This window comes from Barbus barbus (genome assembly GCF_936440315.1).
Source record: "Barbus barbus genome assembly, chromosome: 22".
Taxonomy (NCBI): Eukaryota; Metazoa; Chordata; class Actinopteri; order Cypriniformes; family Cyprinidae; genus Barbus; species Barbus barbus.
In genome coordinates this window covers 21,424,473-21,448,883 of record NC_136750.1, presented here as the reverse complement: position 1 = coordinate 21,448,883, position 24,411 = coordinate 21,424,473, and the positions used below count along the sequence as shown (strand labels likewise).

The 24,411-nt window shown below is 37.0% G+C and overlaps 1 protein-coding gene across 5 annotated transcripts in view; it reads right to left on the bottom strand.

The window, feature by feature from the left end:
• LOC306888407 (zinc finger protein ZFPM1-like) overlaps positions 1–24,411 on the bottom strand; it is a 76,546-nt gene that overhangs the window by 11,065 nt on the left and 41,070 nt on the right. For 2 of the 5 annotated variants that reach the window (XR_013785742.1, XM_079446677.1), the window contains exon 4: positions 8,235–8,368. Coding sequence is in view for 3 of the 5 variants with exons in the window: in XM_079446677.1 (XP_079302803.1) it covers positions 8,235–8,368 (134 nt within the window). In the remaining 2 variants the exon portion in view is untranslated. Of the gene's footprint in view, positions 1–8,234; positions 8,369–9,174; positions 9,219–9,421; positions 9,509–24,411 lie in introns of those variants that run through there. The other 3 variants (XR_013785743.1, XM_079446679.1, XM_079446678.1) reach the window with 3 other exon arrangements.

Here is a 24,411-nt window from a genome sequence, read left to right as displayed (position 1 = left end):
ACTTCCAGACAAACGCGCTCTCTAATTAAACACACACACACACACACACACACATATTGACACACAGACAGATCTGCATGTGCAGATGCACACGAAGAGTAAGTGAAGATGTAAATGGTTATGACCCACTATCAATAGCGAACAAGAACCGGTTCAAAACAATCAAGACGATCAGAGCGGGTCTTTATTTTAATGTCTAAATAAAAGAAGTCATAAAAGAAGAAAATTGTACATTCCTTGTGTACAATCCAGGCCAATGCAGTCTTGTGCAATATCATGGGCACTGTTGGTGGCTTCTGTTTATTTCAAGATTTTTTGACAACATGAATCACTTTTTACTGAAGAAGAAGAACAAGGAAAACGACATAAATATATGGTCCAAAATTAACTTTTAGTTTTGCACTTCAAAAAAGTCCATTCATAAGTATTTTTGTTTAATTCAACAGTTAAATCATCTAAACATCCTTGAAGTTGACAAGGTAAATTTACTTGAAAAAACAACACTGAATAAAATATTAAGACTTCATATATTTAATTTCGGAAACAAGTGCATTGTGTTGAAAAAAAATCTACTAGTACAATAAGACCAAACAGACATATCTAATATACATTCTCTAAAAAAAAAAGTCTAAAAACAAGTGTTGCTTGAAGTAAATTGATCTTGTTTCATGCATTTTAAGGCATTGAACTGGAAAACAGACTAATTAAAAACTATTTTTGCAGTGCACCGGCCAAAGGCAGGTAAATTGGGAAAATCTCAATGCATTTTTCAGTATTCAAAACATAAATATGTCTTAATGCAAAAAAAGAAAAAGAAAAAAAAAGTGTGTTCTGGAGGAAAAAAAAAAATAACTTCAGTATCCAATAATTTCTGAAATTTCTAAAGAGGAAAATGTTTTTTTCATAGTCGGCCTCAGTTACACACGCCACATTCATGAGGGTCAGACCATCATTCTTACAATTCAATTTACACCATGTAATGTGACTAAATAGACAAAGTTAGCAGCTAAATGAAGAATATGACACTTTGTGAGTATCCCTTTTGGAGCCTGCTTAAATGTATCTGAACATCATATAATACTACTTGTAAATCATGCTTGAGTTGAAACAAAGCGTCAAATATGTCAAATGACTGACAGTTTGAAAACAAGATTCTTGTTGTAACAAGTCTGAAAATGCAGGCAACATGTCAAGCCACCTCTGTGCGGCTGGCACTGTACACTGAAGACTATCCTAAAGGAAGAGCGAAAACATGTTTGAGAGTGTAAGCCTGGCTTTGGTGAATATACCCCCCACCCCCTGACGCACAAGGAACTAGGGTACTTTGAGAGCGGCGCTTTAAGCCCCACCGAGTATGGAGCTTTGAGGAACAGTCTAAGCCCCCTCGTCCGAGCCCTGCTCCCTCATGAATATTAATGACGACGGCCGTGCTTTAATCTGCCTGATCCCCGCACTGCTGCCGCCGCCCTGATAGCGAATCTAATTATTTGGTCTGATATTAACCAGCCCCCTCCCTCCCTCCTTACACACGCATGGCATCAGGAAAAGAGGTAGATGCACCTTTCTACACACACACTTGTGCACCACCATCATACCACAACACCTTAAACACACTCCCACAGTGTGCAGCTTGCAGCGTTATCGTTCTTAAAAACACCCTCCTCTCGTTCTGATAAAAGTTGAATGCAAATTCAAACGTCTCCTTTCGGCGGGGAAAAAATCTTTCACCGTCTCCTTTAAAGAGAGAAACAGGACCATATCTCTCAGTGACCCTACAGTATGACCCCCTCGAGTCAAATCCATCCAGGTTTAAGGAGCCAATTAAAACCCATCAAATTGACTGAAATCATCTGCCGGCAGTCAAAGGATGGGCCGGTCTTTCTGACATTCTTAGAAATCATTTATGCATCTCTGGAACGCACACTCCATATGCTTCACATGTGAATGTTTAACGCATTAAACGGTGCGCAAATACACTAAAACCGATGCTCATTATTATACCGTAGAACAAGGTTTTAAAAGGTGTTTGCTCAAGATATGACAGTATGCATCTCACAATGTGTAATCCTGCAGTGGTCTGTGATGCAACACTTGCAAGAAGTGAAAAAAAGCTCTGGTGTGTCATAAAATAGCCTTTGTTAACAGGCGCCCACTCAGTGTTAATTGTCTCAATTCACTGGAATTACTGAAAAAAATGTTTGTTCACTGCGATAATGAATATGAGATGGAAAAAATGAATCACAGCTTTAATTTGACAAAAATATGACCAAGAAAAAAATAAAAAATACAGGGGATTTATCTGCTCTAACTGAAAAAGCTAAACACTGGCCCTTATGAAAATTAACCATGGTTTTATTGTAGTAAAAGTGTTGTATTGATTACCATTTGTATAACCACAGTTTTACTACAAATACCATGATTAAACTATGGTTAAATGTAGCAAAACCATGGTTTAACTATAGTAACCATTGTTTTTTGGGGGGTTTATTTGTAGTAAAACCATGATTAATTTTCAGAACTGTTTTGCTAGTAGGCTGACTAGCTCATTTAAACATATACTGCTTTTTTTTTTTTTTTTTTTTTTTTTTTTTACATTTTCAAATGTAGTTTATTTCTGTGAATGTTCAGCCGTCATTACTCCAGTCTTTAGTGTCACATGATCCTTCAGAAATCATTCTAATATGCTGATTTGGTGCTCAAGTAACATTTCTCATTATGATCAATTTTGAAAACATTCGTGATATTTTTTTTTTTGAGGTAAGAAATAGTTCCAGGATACTTTGGTGAACAGAAAGTTCAAAAGAACTGCATTTATTTCAACTTGAACTCTTTAACTTAATGTACTGTCACTTTTGATCAGTTTGATGCATCCCTGTGGAATAAAAAGTATTAAGTAAAAAAAAATATATATATATTTGAATGGCAGTATATGTATGAGAATAAGCGATATCCACAATGTGCAATCACAATGCACTGTGTGTAGTGTAACATCCTAACAGTGTAACATTCTCTAAAACAGAAAATTATAAAGTCTTTAGCACATGACAAAGAACTTGGTCTGAGACAGTCTGATACGGTTTTGTCATTTTGCACATAATCAACAGGACCATAATCAGGAAATCTTGGCCCCTATTCTGACATAAATTACATTGAATTCATTAACACTGGATCCTTCGTGAATTCAGCTGGAATTGTTGCAGGCCCATTGAGTTATTCCCATATTTCACATTATAAATAACAGCCCTGATCAAACTAAAATGTTATTTTGTGGATTAAAATTATACACTTCAATCAGAGTATAATATTGACTTCATTTAACATGTGTGTCATAAGGAGAACTATGACTAAAACGAAAACTAACACTGCACCCACTGTACAGTATGTTTCTTCAGAAACAGTGTCCTCTCTCCCTTTCTCTCATTTTTCTGCTTTTTACTCCAGCGTTATCTCCTTCCGTTCCCGTTTCTCCACTATCTCCACCTTTATCCCTCTCCTCATCTGTCCATATCCCTCTTTTCATGCTCCGCCACACTCTTTGTCTCCATCTCCTTCTCGCTATCTATTCCTCTCCATATCTCTCCACACATCCCTTTCTCACTTTTCCATCCCCCTTGCTTTCTCCTTCTCCCAATCCTATCCCTCTGTCTACCCCTCTCTCTATCTCCTTTCCACAGGAAATGGTTTCTTTCCCAAAAGGAGGGGTAGAAAAGGGGTTCATACTGTCCCAAACAAAGAGGTCAGTGTGTGAATCCTCCAAAAATACAGAGAAGAAAAGGAAGGGCGATAACAATCAGAAACCTTCTCTCATCCGCCTCTCTTACACACATATCCTTTTTTCCCCTCTCCTTTTCTCCATCTTTCTCTTTTTTTAAGGCCTCGTTCACACATCTAAACGGACGCACTTATGCACATGTATGAACCCAAAGCAAATAGCAGCACATCTCCACATACACATCCCTCCAAAGAAAACAGCATCCAGGTGTTATGAGCAGCATGCAAATGACATGTAAAAATGGGAAACTGTGATACTTAAAAAGGTGTGATAAGAGATTTGAAAATGAGGCACTCTTGGAAAGCGGGCTCCTGATCTGCCAGCGATCGGGTTTGGAGATAGAGGAAGGTTTCCTCTCTCCACTCCCCACCCATCATATCTCTCTCTGTCATGTTCTCCACCATAAAGCATGCAAATCCAAGTACATAACGATCAAACATTAACCGAATGTCTTTACACATATCTCAAGTGATGCGTGTTGCTGCTTCCCCCCAAAAAACAAGGATGCTTTAAATTGATCAAAAATGACATCAAAAACTTTTACATTGTTACAAAAGATTTCTATTCAAATAAAATCAGTTATTTTGAACTTTCTACTAAACAAAAAAATCCTGAAAAAATATGAAATATTAACCGCAAATATATTAAGCAGCACAACTGTTTTCAACATTGATAATAATAAGAAATTATCACTAAATCTCACTAGAATGATTTCTGAAGGATTAGGTGACACTGAAGACTGAAGTAACGGCTACCAAAATTCAGCTTTACCATCCATCACAGGAAGAAATTAACTTTTTAAATATATTAAAATAGAAAACTGTTATTTTAAAATGTAATAATATTTTACAGTATTACTGTTTTTACTGTATTTTTGATCAAATAAATTCAGTCTGCATAAAAGACTTTTCAAAAACATTTAAAAATCTTACCAATCCCAAACAAGAAAGAAGAAAAATTGTATAAGATTTGTTGTGTTAATAGAATATACTGTATATATATGCATATTTGCCATTAAGGTAAAACAATTTAAATGTATTTAAATGTAATTTAAATTAAGTAATTCTACAAAAAATGTCTTACAAAATATTCATTGATTAATTCTTAACAATTCATTAAATAATTATTAATCAAATAATGAATATTTAGAATTTTTTTATGAAATAGACAAAAGATAAAAACACAAATTACTTGCCCCGCGTGTCTCTTTACACTTCATCCATGTTTTGTTCAAATCTCATTTTCTGTACATTTTTTGATCAATCTCTCTACATTGAACATCATCTTCTGATGTTCCAACCTAGACCTCCACATTTCTGAACTTCTACGGGAGGAGAGCAGGGAAAGGTCCTCCGAGAGGTGCCAACGTGTGATGCTCTCAATTGGACTCCCATTTGAAGCCTGACTTGCTTCCCCTTTTATCATTATGTAGATAATTGAGAGGGGCAATAATTAAGGGTATTCATGCATTCCTTTCAGGGAAAAGCATGTGTAGCGAGGGGTGACTCTCTGAGATCTCTCTACTGACAGATGTAGATAAACCAGAGATTGGGATGAGGGTAAACAAACCCTGGTGGTGTGAAAAAGAAGGTTGGGTGAGAGAGGAAAAAAGAGAGAAGATGAAGAGCGCTCACCTTCACGTGTCCTTTGGGGGGTGGCAGAGAGGGGGGAGAGGGGCTCCCCTAAAAAAGTGGGCTGGAGAGCAGTGGGTGGCGGGGCTTATCGGAGCAGTTCTCCTGGAGAGATTATTGGGGGATTAGTTGGGACGCTTGTTTCTAAAACATGATGAAAAGGCGCTCGGTGCATGATAACGCTTTGAACTCCCCACCCGCTACCATCGTGCCTTCGGGCGACGTTCCACGAAATAACAGGAGATGCGAAGCGGAAAGAACAATGGTGACGTGGAAGTGGGAGTCATTCTGCACTTGCAACTAGCGAATGTTTTTTTGAACACCAAAAGTCTGACTGACATTTCTGCTCGTGTAAACATCAAAACTAGGCTAATCATGGCATCGGTGGCAAGTCCTTACATGTTTACAGTACAATGAATACAGATGAATAAGGATAGGAACATGCAAAATATTATAATGTGTTAAATATAATATTTTACGTTCAAAAGGTGGGGTCATTAAGATTTTTTAAAGAAATAAATAGTCTTTTAGTCTTTTATTCAGCAGGAATGCAATTAATTTGAAAGAGACAGTAAAAACTTTTAATATATGCTGTTCATTTAATGCAAATAAATGGTGTTCTTTTGAATTTTCTATCAAATAATCCTGAAAAAAATGTTTCCATAAAACTATTAAGAAGCTCAACTGTTCTCAGTGTTAATAATGCTAAGAAATGTTTCTTGAGCACCATATCAGCATATTAGAATGATTTCTGATTGATCATGTGACACTGAATTTATTTGCATAATATTACTGTTTTACTGTATTTTTAATACACAAAATTCCAACCCTAAACTTGAAAGTGTACAATGTATTAACACAATATCATAAGCATAATATTACAAAATGACATAATATATTAATAATCATAAACCTAATTATATTTAGTAAAAATGTGTGAAGACTTTTGGACAGTTCAGTCACACTTACAAATATCCATAACAAACATCTAGAGCTAAATGGACTTTTCCTAAGCATTCTTGCAAATACTTTCAACTGGTTTGAGATTTTAATGAATGTTAGAAGTGGATGTAACTGTATATAAGTTTCCCTCAAATTCTCCTGGTTTGTTCTATAATCCAAAGACTTAAATATATTTTTAAATGTGTCCAAATAAGCTTTGGGGGCACTGTTTTTTTTTTTTTTTTTAGAAGTCTATTAAAAAAACAACAACAGGTGTGTTCATAACAGTTATTTCACAACAGCTTCAAACGTGGCTCATCCAATCAGATTTTGGAGCTAAAACCTTTGTGACAGTGATAATGGATCTCTTCTAGAAAGAATCATTCAACACCAAAAAAAAAAACACTTCCTGGAAACAGTGAGATGACAGTTCATGTAATCTTTTTCAGTCTTCGAGCCATCAAAAACACATTCAAATAGATAAAAGATATTATGGTGGTTTCAGTAAAGATGCAAATAATAAGATTTACATAAAACAGCCAGTTGAAAGTTATAATCAATACAATAGGATCTGTTTTTCACGGATGGCACATTCAGCTTCTCTCTTAACGTCTTGAACGTTACAGACTACACTACAAAAATACAATATAATAGAAAACTATGATACAAAAAATACAATCATACTTGACTTCAGTGTTTACAAATAGCCCACTTTGCTTTAACCCAACACATTTTATGTCTCAGATGAAACTCTACAACAGAGAGACTGAGAAATACACAAGTACAGCCGTGACGGACCCTGATGCCCAGTGACCCCAGCAGCTCCATACTCACTAGGATGTGGAGGAACGGCTAGAGATGCCGTAGGAATGTGAGATTCGACACACTATCTCTGCCAGATACACACTCCTTCAACGAAGAGATAGCGGAGCGAGAGCAAATGCGATAGAATGCGAATGTGAAAGTTCTGAGCTGAAAATCATCAACAAAGCCCTGCCTCGATAACGAGATTTAAAAAAAAAAAGAGAGAGAGAGAGAGAGAGAGAGACAGAGGAAGGGAGAGAGATTAGGAGGAGGTGAAGGAAAGGTGCAGGGAGGGGAGGGAGAGCTGGGTGCACGGCCTTAGAAACTCTCATAATAAATGAAATCTTAGAAATGAGAGCCTATCAAGTAGAAATCAATCACTGGGGTTTGTTGTCCAAGAGGATGGCGCCACGCTGAGATAAAAGAGAAGCGTCCGTCTGGGGGGTGGGTGGGGGGGTCTAGCCAATCTCGTGCAGGAACGACCAAGCACAGTTCAGGGGGAAAAAGATGACACTCGCATCAAGACATGCATTGCCATTTGCATACACCCATACTCCCATGGATTACTCCTCACTTTGAATCAATGCAATGCAGACATCCGCCCATTCATCCTCAATTTAATAGGTTAGCCAAGGAGGTGAATGATAAATTCATTCCAGTTTTACTTAACACTACACACAATACTTGTATTTCGCTGCCTAAACATACTTGAATCAAACCAGTTACAGTTAAACCAGAAAACGACATCATATGCAATTTTTGTATGCATCCATCTTCTATGGAAATCAGCCAAGCAAGGAACTTAAGAGTGTGTAAGGGCCTGTGTTATCTCTGAAATGTTTGAGAACATGGTCTGAGCCAGGAAACCTCTCCCAGAGCTGACATCACATGATCAGATACACTTCCAACACATGACTGATATTCTAATACATCACAAGTCTATGGTATATGGTAACGTGTCCACTGATATTACAAATGATTTTTTACCAGGGATATTATAACTAATGCTATGACACCATGGAGCTGAGATAAGAATCTTAACCAAATATCCAAATAGATCGCTGACCCCTACATATCCCTCTTACCTCATTGGCAGGTCCATCTGTGGTCTCCCCTGATTGGATACTGCCAGAAAACGGACCCCACACGGTGTCACCTGACAGGTCCCTGAGGGCCAGGACCTTGAAGTCATCCGTACTGCCGCTTAACATAAGATCATCTGTTTACACACAGAGCAAGAAAGAGTGCAAATACATCAGAACAACAATTAAAAGCAGGTAGAGCAGGAGTGTTCGTTTGTTTTTATTGGTGTTTGCTAAGGTGACAGCTATTGTTTATATTTAAGTAGCGGAAGCACCAATATTACAATTCAAACTGATAATTATTTTTAAGTTATGGCCGATAACTGATAAATGAACTATACAATTTTGTCTAAATAAAAAAAATTAAAAAAAACACCAAAAACCAGTCGTTTTCAATGTTAGACATGAAATCAAGCATCATCTCGGACATAACAAATTACAATATTATTACTGATACTGGAAAATAAAAAATTAAAACATAATTAAAAATAAAAAGTAATTCTATACGAATTGTAAATAAACATTAAATTTAAAAAAAGTGTGAATTTGATCATGTGGCATTAGATAATGCCAAAATTAAATCTAAATGTAAAAAAAAAGAAAAGAAAAGAAAAAAAATCCAATTACATCATATAAATTAATATTATATATATTATACTGATATATGGTTAAATGAAAAAAAGAAATAATAATGGTAAAAATAAAAATAAAAATCCCACAAAGGGACCTCATCTAGGAGCCAGAATACCATAGTTAATTAGAGGCTCTTTTTACTTGGTTGGGCCAGTATACAACAACCTACTGTAGCAACCACACAGTAATGTGGTAAAACCACTCGGAACACCATAGAAAACCATATCTATTTCAGTCTTTAGCATTATTGAACATCGATTAAAAAATTTACCACTAAGTCTAGTACCACTAGGGGGAGTTTGGCGCTCACCGAGCAGTGACACTGGACCAAAACAGAGAGAACTTCTGTACTTCCTATAAGAGATAAGTGCAGTGTGATGGGAGTCAAGGCTTTGGTGAGTCACAAACGCAGGCCTGACACAGGAACAAACACAGGCTCCACAAATAGAGATATGGAGCAGCTGACACAAAAGCCAGCCGTTCACTCAACCTAGTATTTTACATATTTAGATTTTAGATATTTAGACATTTATTGAAAAAGCTCAAAATGTCCTCACTACAGCTGGAAACTTCAGAAGAAGCATCGCTGAGGAGGTCGACCTGTGGTGGTGCTCCAGTCCGTTTCAGCATCTGCATCCCAGTGTAGCTCTATTTAACTACCCCCTCCCTTTAGCCCCCCCAACCAGTCTCGCTTTTGGGGGTCGGGCTAAAGTGCTGGGTCCGATAAGAGTGTTTGTCTAACACTCTCCATGTCAAAACACTCATCTATCTTCTCTGTATCTATCCCCACCAGAGAACAACAGACAGACGCTGATAAAATGGTTTTCCCACAGCCAAGACGTGGAGCGGGGGAGGGCGTGAGGGAGAGAGAGAGGGCAATAGGAGCGAGAGAGAAGGGTACATGGGTGGGGAATGGGACAGATGCTGGACAGAAACGCAGCACAGCGCAAGACTTACCAGAAAATATAACTGCAATTGTCTAAAAGGTAGTATTAAACAATTAGTTATAAATCAGTCAGTGGTGGGTTGGGTTGGGATGTTATTAATGACAGGCTGGGCCTCTCTATCAACAGTCTAAAGTCCAGTGTCCTACATCCACAGCTCCTATCTACTGTATGTCTTCTAATCTAAGCTCAGCATCAGTACCCACCCTGACCTCTCACATAAACCTATCTTATCACTACAGCAGTCATTATTACCATTAGACTACGCTAAAATAGGACCGGCATAATTTCTACATAAGCAATTCCTACATCAATTTGAGCTACAGGCTTTCCTGTAGCTCAAATAGTAGAGCATGGCGCTAGCTTTAAAACCCTACCATTTTCCCACACAATACATTGACACACTCGTGACACTGCCCTTGTGTTGGGCCATAGCAACTCCCCTACAATAACCCCATCAACCTTATCGATAGTTCTGCGTGAACGGTTCCCAAAAATGTAAGCCACCCTAGCGATGAGTCCACACAGCTCTTATCAATAGCTCTACACACTGGCAGTGTCCACACAAGCCTTATCAATACGCCTGCCTCCACAGACACCAAAGCAGCCAGTGTGCTATATAAAAAAAAGAAAATCACCCCATAATTAACGCAACACCATCATACAAAACAAAAATGAAAGAAAGCAAGAAAGCTGAATTCAGCTGTAATAACGTACAAGAGGGAAACGGTCTACAAAAGAGCAACTCTGGAGCAGCAGCAGTGTGGTAAACACCCTGAAGGCAACACAAATCACTCCACAGTGGGTGTTGTGCGACCAGTCGTATCACAGTTCACACACTTCCTTTGAAGGAGGATTCACCTTAACTCAGCAAAACCCAACCAAAAAAAATCTCACTTAATGAACTATTTTTTAACAAATATATTTGAGCTTCAATATATTTGTGCTTCTTCTATGCATGACAGGGTTGTTTTTCAAAGATACTTTGGGTTATCCTGTAACCATTGTTATGGTTAGTCTGACTGTTAGTTATAAAAGCCAATACTCGACAATAAAACTGCCAAAAGAAAAAAACAGTAATTATTACACATAACGTCTAGTGAAAGGATGGCCTGGAGCCTTAACGTTTTCCACAGGGAATTTTATTTACACACACATACAGGAGAATTCAATAAACAGTTGAAGAATTACATCACACAAACATCCCAGATTTCACAATTATGTCTCTGTCAATACCTTTTATATTACTATTTTAGCGAATCTGATATCTAGGGATGCCGATACCATATCGGTTTTCAGTCAATATTTGATCATTATGGACACATATTTTGGCCAGAAGCAACAGCATAAAGCTATTTTTGCTTCACAAGGCATTAATTCATGGACTGGAGTCGTGTGGATTACTTGTGGATTATTGTAATGTTTTTATTGGCTGTTTGAACTCTTATTCTGACAGCACCCATTCACTTCAGAGGATCTATTGGGGAGCACGTGATGCAAGCTTTATATAAAATACATTTCTCCAAATCTGTTCTGATGAAGAAACAAATCCATCTTGGATGGCCTGAGGATGAGTAAATCAGCACATTTTTATTTCCGTGTGAACTATTCCTTTAAAGTCAATCTTTTAAAAAAACACTAATAAAATCACAAATCCATTTTTCATACTGTAAATTATACTGCTGTGATACCTAATTTCACTGGTAGAATTTAAAATGACAGATTTGTATTTTTTTTAATTAATTTAGACATACAATATAAAACTTTGATATCAACCATTTATTAGTTATTAGACACAACATTCAATTACATTCCATTCAAATTTATTTGTACAATGCATTTCACAATACATGTTGTTTCAAAGCAGCTCCACAAAAAATGTTTCAATGGCACAATCAGGAAGTAATCCGTTATCAGTCAAAGATGAGTCTGTCACAGTAATATCCACAAAAATAATTATAGGCTATTAAATATTAACCGTATCAGCCAGAATTTGAATATCAACGAATCCCTAAAAACAACACATTCAATTAAACAACACAATTCACTCCTAGTAAATTTTCCCCTCAATATATTGTGATATTTGACAGCTAACCGCCTGATACTTCATTTCCCTTTTAGCTTTAACCTTATCAGAGATGAGAAACACTCAATATCAGTCCAACACAAACAAGAATCCTCATATTCTCATAACAACAATATTGTGTCACTTCATCTTTTTAAAGCCCCAGTGACTCCTCTATATTGGCTAAAAAGAGCATGTAGTTATCCAGTCACCCCATTCAGGTTTCCGTGGCTCCTTGGGCTTCTCTATCAGGACTAATTGATTTTTAAAAAGACTATTGTTGATATCAAATGAGCAGATCGCTCCGCGGCCATTGATTTTTTGACACCGTACAACAGGAAATCTTTATCGGAGCCACACTCCGACCCTACGCTAATAGGTGGGGTTTAACCTCTGCTGAATGACAAATCCCACACTTTCCCAACCCATACAGAGTGGAAAAAGTGTGTTCGCCAGCATGCATGTGTGTAAAGGAGTAGTTATTCTGTAGTTCAACAAGAGTGATCAACAACCCACACACACACACAAACAAACAGTCCCTGATAACTCACCCAAGCGTTCGTGGGTCAAAGAGTTCAGTTGAGAAGATACAAATTTCTGGGATAGGCATCGTATATTCAGCGCGGCATCATTTCCATTTTACCCTTCTTTTGCTGGGTGGAGATAAGACACCTGCATTGCCACTCTCATCAGATGAGCTTCAACAGAACTTTATCATTGACATTTACTACTGTTTACACAACTAATTTCTCTTAACTGTACTTCTGAACTTTTATCTGACCAACACAAGGCCTGGAGAAGAGCCGATGCCAAACTTAAAATATGCAAAGGGGTAGGGAAGATGAACTATGCTCAAATAGATGTGGCTTTGAAGACACACGCCTGGAGAAACAAATAAAGACTTTGAGCTATATGTTAAATTCCACCATGGAAAAAAAAAAGAAAATTGAAGTGTTGAAGCGAGTTTATAGCAGAAATGCAAGTCTGATAAAAAATATATTTCGGTATAAATAATATTTGACCAGGATAATGTAACAAGAAACAAGGAATCAAGACTGTAAGAGACAGCAAAACAAATCGTTGTATAATGAATCATACTAACTAGATCGTTTAACTTAAGCTTTACTAAAGTGTCCACTAACCCAAACCAACAGGGGGTTACAAGTAAGAAAGGTGAGGTTAGTCATTACAGGGTGATATCTACAGAAAAGGAACAAACTTTATGCTTCCTCTTTATTTTAAGGGGTCAGTAGGCTTTAGTTGCATCACAGCCATAAATGTTTTGCTACAGGGAAATTAGTTTCTAGGTAGCTTTTGACTGGACCAAAATGTCATCCTACATATGAAACATTGTGCATTTTAAATGCAAATATATATTCTAAAAGGATTTTAGTAGGGCTGTCGCGATTCGTCGATTTTAGTCGACTAGTCGATTTTTAAAAATCGTCGACTTCATTTTGCTCGCGCCGACTAACCGGCAAAACACCGGAAGTGGTGCATTTCACGGACGAGAATGCATAAAACACATTATTAGACTATTTTCCAAGGCTGCATGATATATTAAACCCTCTAATTAAGCAGAATTGTGAATTCACAAACGCTATGATTTAATTAAATAATTATATGCGATGCAGTTTAATTATTTACATGCGTGTAGTTAAGTACGTGCGGCTCCGTTCACAGTATTTCCACAGAAACTGTTATCATTTACATATGGAGCGTCTCAAACTCATCTCTGCATGTTGAGTTTGGGTTTATTATAACGTTCATCTGAGAACGCAACGTGCGCCATTTCATCAGATTTGTAAGGTAAATCATTTAAAAATCTACACAAACACAGGAGAATACATCGCGATTTCAAAATAAAAGCTGAAACCCTCACTCTGGGTTTACACGTTTTGATTTCCACATATTCATTTAATTACAGTGACTAGAGCATTTCTGTCCTAAAGAAATGGCCAAATATTAAAGATTAAGTGGACATTTGAATTAAAGGGCACTTGGTCACTATTAAACAAGGTGTAGATCGCGCAGTAATGTGTAAAAATAATCGTCAGGTCCTTGGCGCCCCTGCAGGCCTTTGCTGTAATGCGTAATGCACATTAGCTCTTTTAATAAATTATGTATTTTAACAGTTTTGTTCAATAAAACCATATGATTTCTTGCTTTTGATACTTTATTTGAACTAATTATTAATCGCATCATTGCTATTATATATGTATTTTAAGCCATTTTAAAAGCTATTGTTCACTTCTATTTTTATTACCACAATTTTATTTTAAATAATTATAATTATTGGGCCCTAAGATTTTCCTATTATTTATTTCCAAATTAATTTTTTTTCCCCCCATTTTTCTATACTCTGTTTTAATGGTTAAATAAAAATTTTATTAATCAAAAAGCCTGTCTAATTAATTGAGTTTTACAGCTTTATCTGTACCAAATTCTGTTTTCCATTATTTTCTGGTTCCATTAAATTTTAATAATCAAAAGCATCTCCAATTAATTGATTTTATATATATATATATATATATATATATATATATATATATATATATATATATATATATATATATATATATATATATATATATATATATATATATATATAAAAAAAATAAAAATTATAAATTATAAAATTATTATAAATATACATATTTAGATTATTCGTTTAGATTAATCGACAAATTAGTCGATAGATTAATCGAAATAAAATAGTCGTTAGTGGCAGCCATAGATTTTAGCCAACATAATTAGCTTTAAAGCAAATGCACATGAACTAAATTCCACAGATTTAGATTTCATGGGGGTTTTAAATGATGTTTAACAGGTAATACATTGCTTTGGGATAATCATTTTGTGTTTATTTCTCACCCTTAATACTGCGATTTAATTAATTTATATATTTGAATGTCTTCTGGTTAAGAGACCATATAGATGCTCTATAATATTCTGTATGACTGCAGGCCTGATCTCGTGTGTGTGCGTTTTTTCCTCGTCTTCCACCTCCGTTTCACAAATTGAAAGTGAGGACCTTCCAGAAACTCATCCTGATAATCACACATAAATTAATTAGAAAATGTTTCTTGACATTCTCGCTGCATAGACAGGGGAAAAGACTCCGGGAAAAGCCATCAAATTAATTGTACGGTATGTGACTTTGATAATTAATTCAATAATTATTTCATGTCTACTTTAGCAACTCCTTCTGGCTGGAAAAAAAGGACATTTTTGATGATAGCGGTGTAAGGATTTAAGTTCTGAAAAGAAAATATGGGAAATTAAACTGAAATACAGGGGTGAGAGAATTTAAATACCAAAAACACGACTTTGGTGGGTGCAAAAAGGCCCCATTTCTACAAAATAAAATGTCTCCAGATATTTCCCACATATTTAAACATGCTCAACTGTTTTCAAGTTACGAATGACAGATGCAAGTGGCACACAGAGAAGTCGAGGGCTGGTGGAGGGAAGATATAGGGCAGGAGGGAGAAAAGACAAACTGAAATGTGGGGCGCAGAGAGAGAGACAGGAAACAGCAGGAAAGCACAGGCATCTGATAGGGCTGGTAATCGGCGTGGCAGTGTCCCGGCTGCTGCCGCCAGTTCGTGGGCCACATGGAGCAGCTGGAGAGATAGCAGCAAGGGACAGCAGTGAGAAATGTTCCTCTAGATTAAAGCCCACACCTCTCAATCATCAACAGGGGAAGTGAGTGACACACAGAGAGGGAAGAGTATGTTCTTAATTACAGATAAATGCCCTTTCCTTCACAGTCAATCATCATTGTGTGAGCCGTACGCGCAATTCACACACAATGCGTCTAAATATAAATTGTTTCAGTCTGAGAGTTTTGTGTGATGTGTATTAGGTTGCCGTTGAGCTCCGTTTAACCACAAGTGTGGGACGATTGTCCCACAGCCCACCGTGCACAATAAAGTTCCAGCATTCTGCAGGTGTTTAGGATGCATGCCAAGAGCAAAAAAAAAATATAACCTGATAAAATCAAGACATTTGTTACTGTTAATTTATGATATGAGCTTTAACTGAACTTAGTATAACTCATCAGATAATTTGGTTCTTAGAAAACCAACAGAGTCGAATTTAGTTTCTTCTTTCACTTTCTTTCAGATGTTGAAAAAAAGCATGTACCAGTGGCTGTGCTGGCCCACCACGACCAAAAAATTACATTTTGGGCCAATACATTGAAAAGAATCGATGTAGAAACAGTAATAACTCAGAAATTGCTAGTAAATTTCACTATTGATTACAAAGATACAGCAAGTAACACACCAAATTAAATGTGAAATTTAAGTAGAAAAACTAAAATAGTATTTTCTTGTACAACAGTCTAATATTCTTTGTTTTAATCACAAGAAATGAGCATGCACAAATTAAATATTCAATATACAACCAATATTAACAGATACAGATCAATTACAATTCCCACATGTCAGGTCAGGAATCTGGGGAACACGCTGTGCTGGAATAAGAGGGTAACGTGGGGAAGTGAGAGCGACTGAGAATGGAAGTTAACGGTCTGACGCTGGTCCCGCTCTGCTCAGCCTCAGATAACAAGCTTCGCCCGAGTCCCTCATAGTGCAGCACGACCACAGCCGGATCTCAGGAAGAAATAATGAAAGATTGCAGAAGAAGGCAAGATAATCAGAATAACTGAAAACCATCAACTTCACAGGCTGTCATTCTGTCATATCTGTGCTACCAAAACATTCTCGCCGACACAGGAATGAAGAAAAAACACATTAAGTTTGGTACCTTGGCAAAATACCAGGTGCTGTTGTAAAGTACAATGGCACTTTATGTAGCCCTCTGAAAACACCTGCTATCATGCTCATTTTTTCCATGAACCTGTTACAGCATTAAACTTTCCAGTTCTCTCTCTAAATAACCAAAAGAGCTCCTACAGCATGCAGAAGATTAATGGTCAGTATACAATTACAGATCTGGGTGTATCTGATATCATAATCTTGTTTTAAGTTTATGTACTCAAGTCTTTTTATGGTTAGTATTTATTTTGTACTGTTATGTGTAACCCAAATCAGCTTAACCACACTAACCACATAACTGATGAGTCTGACAGCATGTCAAGATTATTAGCATGTTTAGGCTGAGCTGAATTTGTCTGAACAAAGACCAACATAGCAGTTTCAGGTTTCCACTAAATTATGCCCCAAAGGCATACAAGAAATTATGAGAAAAGAAAAAAAAAAAAGAAAAAAGAAAGAAAATCAGCTTTGTTCAGCAGGATATAGATCATCAAAGGTCTAGCAAAGCATCAGTGCCACCAATGCCCTTCCATTGAGAGTGACAGCAGATCAAAATAAACTTGTGAATGAATCTTTTGAATTAACTTTGAAATGCGGAGCACAATTGGATATTATATCCATACACTCTGGCGCTCTGATCTAAGCTTCCTCATTCAGCAGCGAAACAATGGGTCCACGGATGAGATTGAATGAATCGCCAGTGAATTTCACTCCTGCAGTGGGGTGTTGTAGACACGTCTGATAAAACCTCAGACTGCAGGCGCTTTTGTCTCCCTGAGAACAATATAAATATGTTTAACAAGGACTACCGCATGCTACACTGTATAATTAAATTTGGCTCACTTGTTTGAACAGTAATTTTCAGTTTTTAGGTTCATTTTATTTAAAGCTGAAGTGTGATTTTTTTTTGCAGTGAAAAGTGTAACTAGTGTGGCACATCTACACCTTGATACTCTTATTAGTTTAAGAATCACAATCAGCCTGACACAGCAACACTGGTTTGGGATGGGGCTCTTTGTCCAACCAATGGAAGTGTTCGAGAATCCTGTTTAAAAAAATCACTATTTTGCAAGAATAATATTTACAATATTAAACAATATTTACAAAAAGTACAAAGAAAAAACTGAAACGCTAAAATAAGAGAAACCCAAGTTCCATGTCTAAAATGATTCTATTTAGACAACCTCACTAAAAACAAGTATTAATCAAATATTAGTAAATAATAATAGTAATATAGCTAATATAATAATTAATAATCTTAATAAATAAAAATATATTTAATATATTTATTAAAATTAAATGTACTTTTACAGGAAGTGAAGGGGGAGAGAGAGAGAGGGAGGGGGGAGGGATCGGGAAAGGTCCTCTAGTCAGGATTTGAACTCGGAACACCCATAGCACAACGGCGCTATAGACCAATTCGGTGTTTGCAAACAGTGATGGGGTTTTTTGTGGGCGGAGCCTATGTGGTGGCAGAAAATTACAATTTTCAAGTAGCAGTCTTTGGAAACCACGGAATAATAATGAAAGAAAAAAATGCAAATTTGAGTTTATATTTCAAAATTCTGACTTTATTCTCATAATTCCAAAATTCTATCTCAGAATTCTGATAAGTAAAAATAACTTGTCGTTCTCTCTTTTCCCCTCGGGTCAGAATCATGGGTTTATCTTACTGACTTCTGGCTTTTTTTCATCAGAATTAACAAACTTGCTATTGTTGAGTTAAATCGAGTTATAAAAGTCCAAACTAGGACATATAAACTTACATTTGCAAGAAAAAAAGAGTCAGAATTGTGTTATACAAAATGTTAATAGTAATAGGTTTAAAAGTTATTTCATGCTGTAATACGTTCCCTATGAACTGCATGTGTGAATATTATGTAGACCTATTGTCTACATAAATGTATGCTTTAAAACTAGAGTAATCATAGTAGTTTTCATCCATAGTCTGTCTGTTTAAGCATCTGCGTTTAGTTTCAAATGGCGTCTTTGATGACAGTATTCTATAAAGATTATTTGACACCCAAAAGGCACAAACATAATTCTCTCTTATTCCATGGATTTTACCCGTTTCCCTCCACTTGTTACCAGTTTTTTTCTGCCACTGCAATGCAAGCACAGCTGCAAGTGACGTAACTGTGGAGTCTACTCCAAATTGGTCTATATGTCGCCGCACTGCCCCCAAGGCTATCAGCGCCGACTTTTTAAAGTTACTCTTAAATTTTTAAAACCTTAAATATATAATATAAACACTCACAAATATATATAATACAATAAAATAAAAATTTGCACCAACACCTCTAATATGTGCGCGCATGCTTTGCAGGAACATTTCATGACATTGGACTGACATCTGCAAATACATTTCTTTTTAAATTTAGTTCCACTCTCTCCCCCTTTCTGAGCTGTGCTGATATGTTTTTAATTTTCCAGCGCTCAGGACTCTTCAGGAGGTCTATGTAGATTTTCCTGCTTCTCTGCTGACGCTGTAAAACCTGGCCAACACCTCCGCACCTATCAGCGTCCCTGCAGCCCTCTCATCAATGCCAGTTCCAGCACCCGCAAATAATTTATCAGCATTTAAATGCCACTGATAATATGCACACGCTGCTCCCTCCGATCCTTTATAATTAAATATGATAAAATCCCACCACACCGGGTAAATAATAATAATCATTATTATCATTGCCATTACAATGCTTTATTGGAGTAATTTGAATAACTTGTGTGGATAAGGAATGCTGCTGGGGAGAGAATGCTGGGCAAGCAGGACTGTTATATGCGAAGCTAGTTTAGTCAAGGTCTAATTCCTTCCTGTGACACTCTAAAAGAGAAAGCGAGATGGAGAGAGAGAGAAAGAAAGAGGGGGAGAAGAGCAACGGTCCGCCAGCTAGAAGGGATTACTGTGACGGCCATTTGCATATCAAGAATTTTAAGCAGAGAGGAAAATATCAAACCCTCCAGCCAGCAAGGTCATTTTGAAGATAATTTTTTTCTTCATAATTTATTTTGCATATCATGCAGCAGGACACGTTATAGATTAAAAAGCTGCTTTGCCATATCAACCCATTCCTGACACTTCTGCCTCACCACTGCCTATCAATTCATTCAACAGAACCCCACCCTGAAAAATATTCTATAAAGATACAGAAGCAATTAACAAACAACAAGCAAGAGTTTTCCACGGACGTTGCGTATGGATGCTTTAAAGGACAGATAGACTACCCGTACAAATTAAATTGCGGAAGGCATCGAATTGTGATATGCGTTATCCTTTGATAAGATGGTGAATTTTTTTTTTTATGCTTTCAATTTAAAAAATATTTTTGAGTGACACTTAATGGACTAAATGTTTGTATAATGCGCAAACTCAAATGCTGTTCTTTTTTTATACAGAATTCAAACTAAATTGTGCCCAGTATACTGCCATTTCTTAAAGACTTGAATTTTACAGCTTCAAAACTGATAAGGAACTTATAAATAAGCATACTTGTTTATTTATGGCCTACGCTCTCCCTCTTTATCGATGTGTTTGTGTATGCGTATACAATAAAGCTTTATGCAAACTGATATGAATGACATTGGATGAGAACCTGAGAACTTTCAGGAAGTATAAGGCCAACAAACGAAAGGTTAAACAGAAATAGGAAAACATTTTCAGAGATATATTCAGTACAGTAGGGATGCGAGGTATACCAGTACTGGAAAAATACCGGTATATATTATGTTTCAAACTGTATGATATCATAATTTTGCACAATTCGGTATTTCATATGCTGCTGTTGTGAAGTACACCTTTAGGTGGCAGTGCTTCCCAAATTGCTGCACAATCGGGAAATGTGACAACAGAACAACGCGATGGATCAAACAGATGAAACTCTATCAATGCACCCGAAATTAATAAATAAAGGGAACAGTAGAAGTGAAATGGCATTATTCTGCATACAAAACAGATGACAAAAGGTGAACAAACTGACCTTACTGCACCAGTATGCAAGCGTTGCTATGCCACAGGAGGCAACACATCAAATATTTTTAAGCATTTGTCGCTTGCTCATCCTGATCTTTTCAGAGAATTAAGAGATCAACAGGTGAGCGCATCATATCATTCATAATTTTCAGATTTAATTTTAACTTTTATTTACAACTGATCAATGCACATACAGATGTGATACAGTAAGCTCAAATGCGACACGCTAGAACCAGTTAAGTTTTGGTCACGTGATATATGCACTAGCATTTCATACAATCGAATATTAATTGAATTAAGCACGAGTTTCAGTATCAATTCATTTTAGTATCAATAATATGAAGGGAATGTTTCTGCCGCGCTGGCGACCGCTAATATGAAGCAGCGAAGAGAGCGAGAGAGTGAGATTGATATATAAAGGGGTCATAGGATGCGATTTCAAGTTTTCCTTTCTCTTTGGAGTGTTACAAGCTGTTTGTGCATAGATAAGATCCCTGAAGTTGCAAAGACTAAAGTCTCAAAGACTCGACCACGCCCACCTAAAACGGCTCATTCAAACACGCCCCCACATGTCTACGTCACGGTGTGGGAAGATTTGCAAAACACCGCCCAAATGTATACTCAAAGAAAGAAGGCGTAACTTTTATTCTCGCTGTTGTATGGTTGCTGCCGCCGGCGCCATGTCCTGGAGACGCTATGTTTTGTTGTGAAAGCGAAAGTACTTTGTTTGGGCTTCCAAAACAGGACACAACTAGAAATCAGTGGTTAAGTTGTATTTACAACACTGTTCCAGAACAGTTCAACCCAAATATTAGAGTGTGTGCAGCGCATTTTACGGAGGACTATTTCCTGAACCTGGAAGAGTAGCCTACAATGCTGGCTTGCACAAAGGCTATTTCTATGAAGTGGGGCAATTCCAACTTTGCAAGGACAGACTGGCGCTTCTGACGCACAGCCTGTAAGTACATTTTATTATTTAAAGAATTTGCCACTGACGATTCAAACGCGAATTTTGAGTAGTGTAGAGAAGAGGTCCCCAACCACCGGGTCGCGACCCACTTCACCGGGCCGTAGAAGAATTCCTACCGGGTCGCGAGAAAGTTCTGGGGAAAATGTGTATAGACATGACATGGTTTAATTTATTGTGCGCAAATAATTTTTTTCATTTTTATAATTATTCTGTATTTTCGTTCTATGCGATTGATGATTTCATGTTAAATTAGTAAATAAAAGATTGCTCTTATCTGTCATGGCTAGGGCTTTAAACAGATCGCAGTTGATCCGTGATATATGGACCAAGTCCAGACCCCACCGTTCGGCGTTTGATTCGCAGATTAATTTGCCAATTTACACGTTCAAGCTATTTAAAACCACAAGAAGAAGAAACTAAACAACTCAATTCGTTACTTGCGCGCTGTACTGGCACACACCCGAAGTGCGCACAAACATAGAGACGTGTTTCAGACAGCACGGCATACCGATTTGATTCCATTGACTTCAGTCATACAGCTTTTTCTTTATCACTTGTAATTGTCTTTGCCCCCTTTATTACTTTATATTTGCTTGTATGTTTTGAAGCTATATTTATTTTGAATTCTTAACAATAATTAATTAATTATATATTAATATGTTAATTAATTAGATAACATAATTATTTAAAAAGTAGCCTGCTTATTTACAAAGTTGCCTGCTTATATAATTTAATAAAAATGCACAAAATAAATTTGAAATAATCATGATGCATTGTGATGCATCATGATATCGAATTGAAACGAATCGAATCGTTGACATGATAGTCATAATCCAATTGAATCGTGAAACCAGTGCCGATTCACACCCCTAGTGTAAAGTAGTGCTTGTTGTTTGTCATTTCTCCAATCACAAATGCAGACATGGTTTAGGCGTGATGCAACACGACGCGTAAAAAGACAGTATAAGTCATTATAATCAGTAATTGTGTCCCCACTGGATGCAACACATGCCTCGTTTATAATGTATTTTATTGTTTTTGTGTCGTCGCGCCACGTCACAATATGGTAAGGAGCGTAATATTTCCGTCTCACGCTTGAGGTATTCGGCCAATCCCAATGCACTGTATAGCTGGCTAGCTAGCCAATCAGAGCATGTCTCGCTTCTCAGAACGATGAGCTTTGTAAAAATTTACACGTTTAAGAAAAGCGGAGCATACAGGAGGAGCAATAATGTACAGTATGTGGAAAATGTGTTTTTTGAACCTTAAACCGCATAAACACATTGCATTACACCAAATACACAAAATGATGTTCTTTTTATAAAAAAAAAAAATCCTCTCTTTATTAAATGATGTTCAGTTGTATTTTTTTCTTCAAACTCAGTCAAAATGTAACTTATGTTCCCGGCAGGTTTTTTGTTACATTTTGAGACATTTTGTTTGCACTAAAATTGAAAAGATAAGAAGATTTGAAAATATTTTCATTGTATTACTTCAGTTATATATATTTTTTCCTCCAACATCAAAATGTAACCTATGTTCCGTGTAGGTTTTTTTTGTTGCAGCTTGATACAAAGGTATTAAGATATGAATCTGTTTTTATTATTATTATTTTAATAAAATTATTTTCAGTTCACTTATCTTTTGAGGTTGGTTATTTGTCACCTATGGTATCGATTTAGTATCGATACCGAGGTATAACTTTCTGGTATCGTACCGAAGCCAAAATTATGGTATCGAGCCATCCCTACAGTACAGAATGACAAAAACACTGAAAAATATGCAGAAATGTCACTACACCTTCATATCACCTAAAACCCTAGAGAAAGAGGTAAAACTGGATGTGACATCATCAGACAAGGCCCAGTCCTCTCTAAATGAAATCAGTCCGGTCGTTAACACCAGAACTACACTAAATACAGTGAAAAATGGGAGGAACACAAGCAGTCCCAGATAAAATGGTTTTTCCATAGAACCGAACATTCAGTTCCCAGAGGATTATGAAAAAAAGAGATGACACACACCAAACGAATACAAGAACAAACATACTCCTGATGCTGAGGGGCCAAAACAACAAGAAACAAGGAAGAAGTGCATGTCTCCATTCGCCAGGGGGTGTTAGTGGTGATGGAGAGACCAGTGGTGGGATGTGGGGTGGTGTGAGGGGGGGTCATGGCGATAAGGGAAAAATTCAGACCGGTCAAAGTTTCCCTTTTGCTAATCATGCTTCTGATAAAGGCAGCGCCTGCTCCAGTACTGATAGAAGGCCTATCTCTCTCCTGCTCCCCCCTCTTTCTTCTCTCTCTCTCTCTCTCTCTCTCTCTCTCTCTCTCTCTCTCCCCCTCTTCCTCATTCTCCTGGCAGTTAGTTTGCGGGGGGGGGGGGGGGGGGGGGGGGGGGGGGTTGCCTATCGCGCTCAGATCGCCAGCGCTGTCATCAAGCGGCAACCGCACAGCAATTAATATCACTCCAATTACTGTTAAAAGGACAGGCTGGAACAGGACGATAATAAACACATCCTTGACGTGAAAAATTAAAAAATACATACACACAGAGAGACACACATATTTAGGCGATTTCGAAATATTCAAGATAAAGAAAATGCCTTGCATATTGAATCATGTCATACTCTACCAGATCCCCACTATCGCTATAAGCTGTACTGCTCAGCCGTGTGGTCCTGAGAGAAAAAGATGGAGAAAAACGATAGAAAAAGCTGTTTTACGTTATCCAGGCCGATATTAAAGATTCCCAGTTTGTTTTTACAGCGAGTACAGTAAAGTCTTAAAGTTCTAGATTAGATTTTATACAACC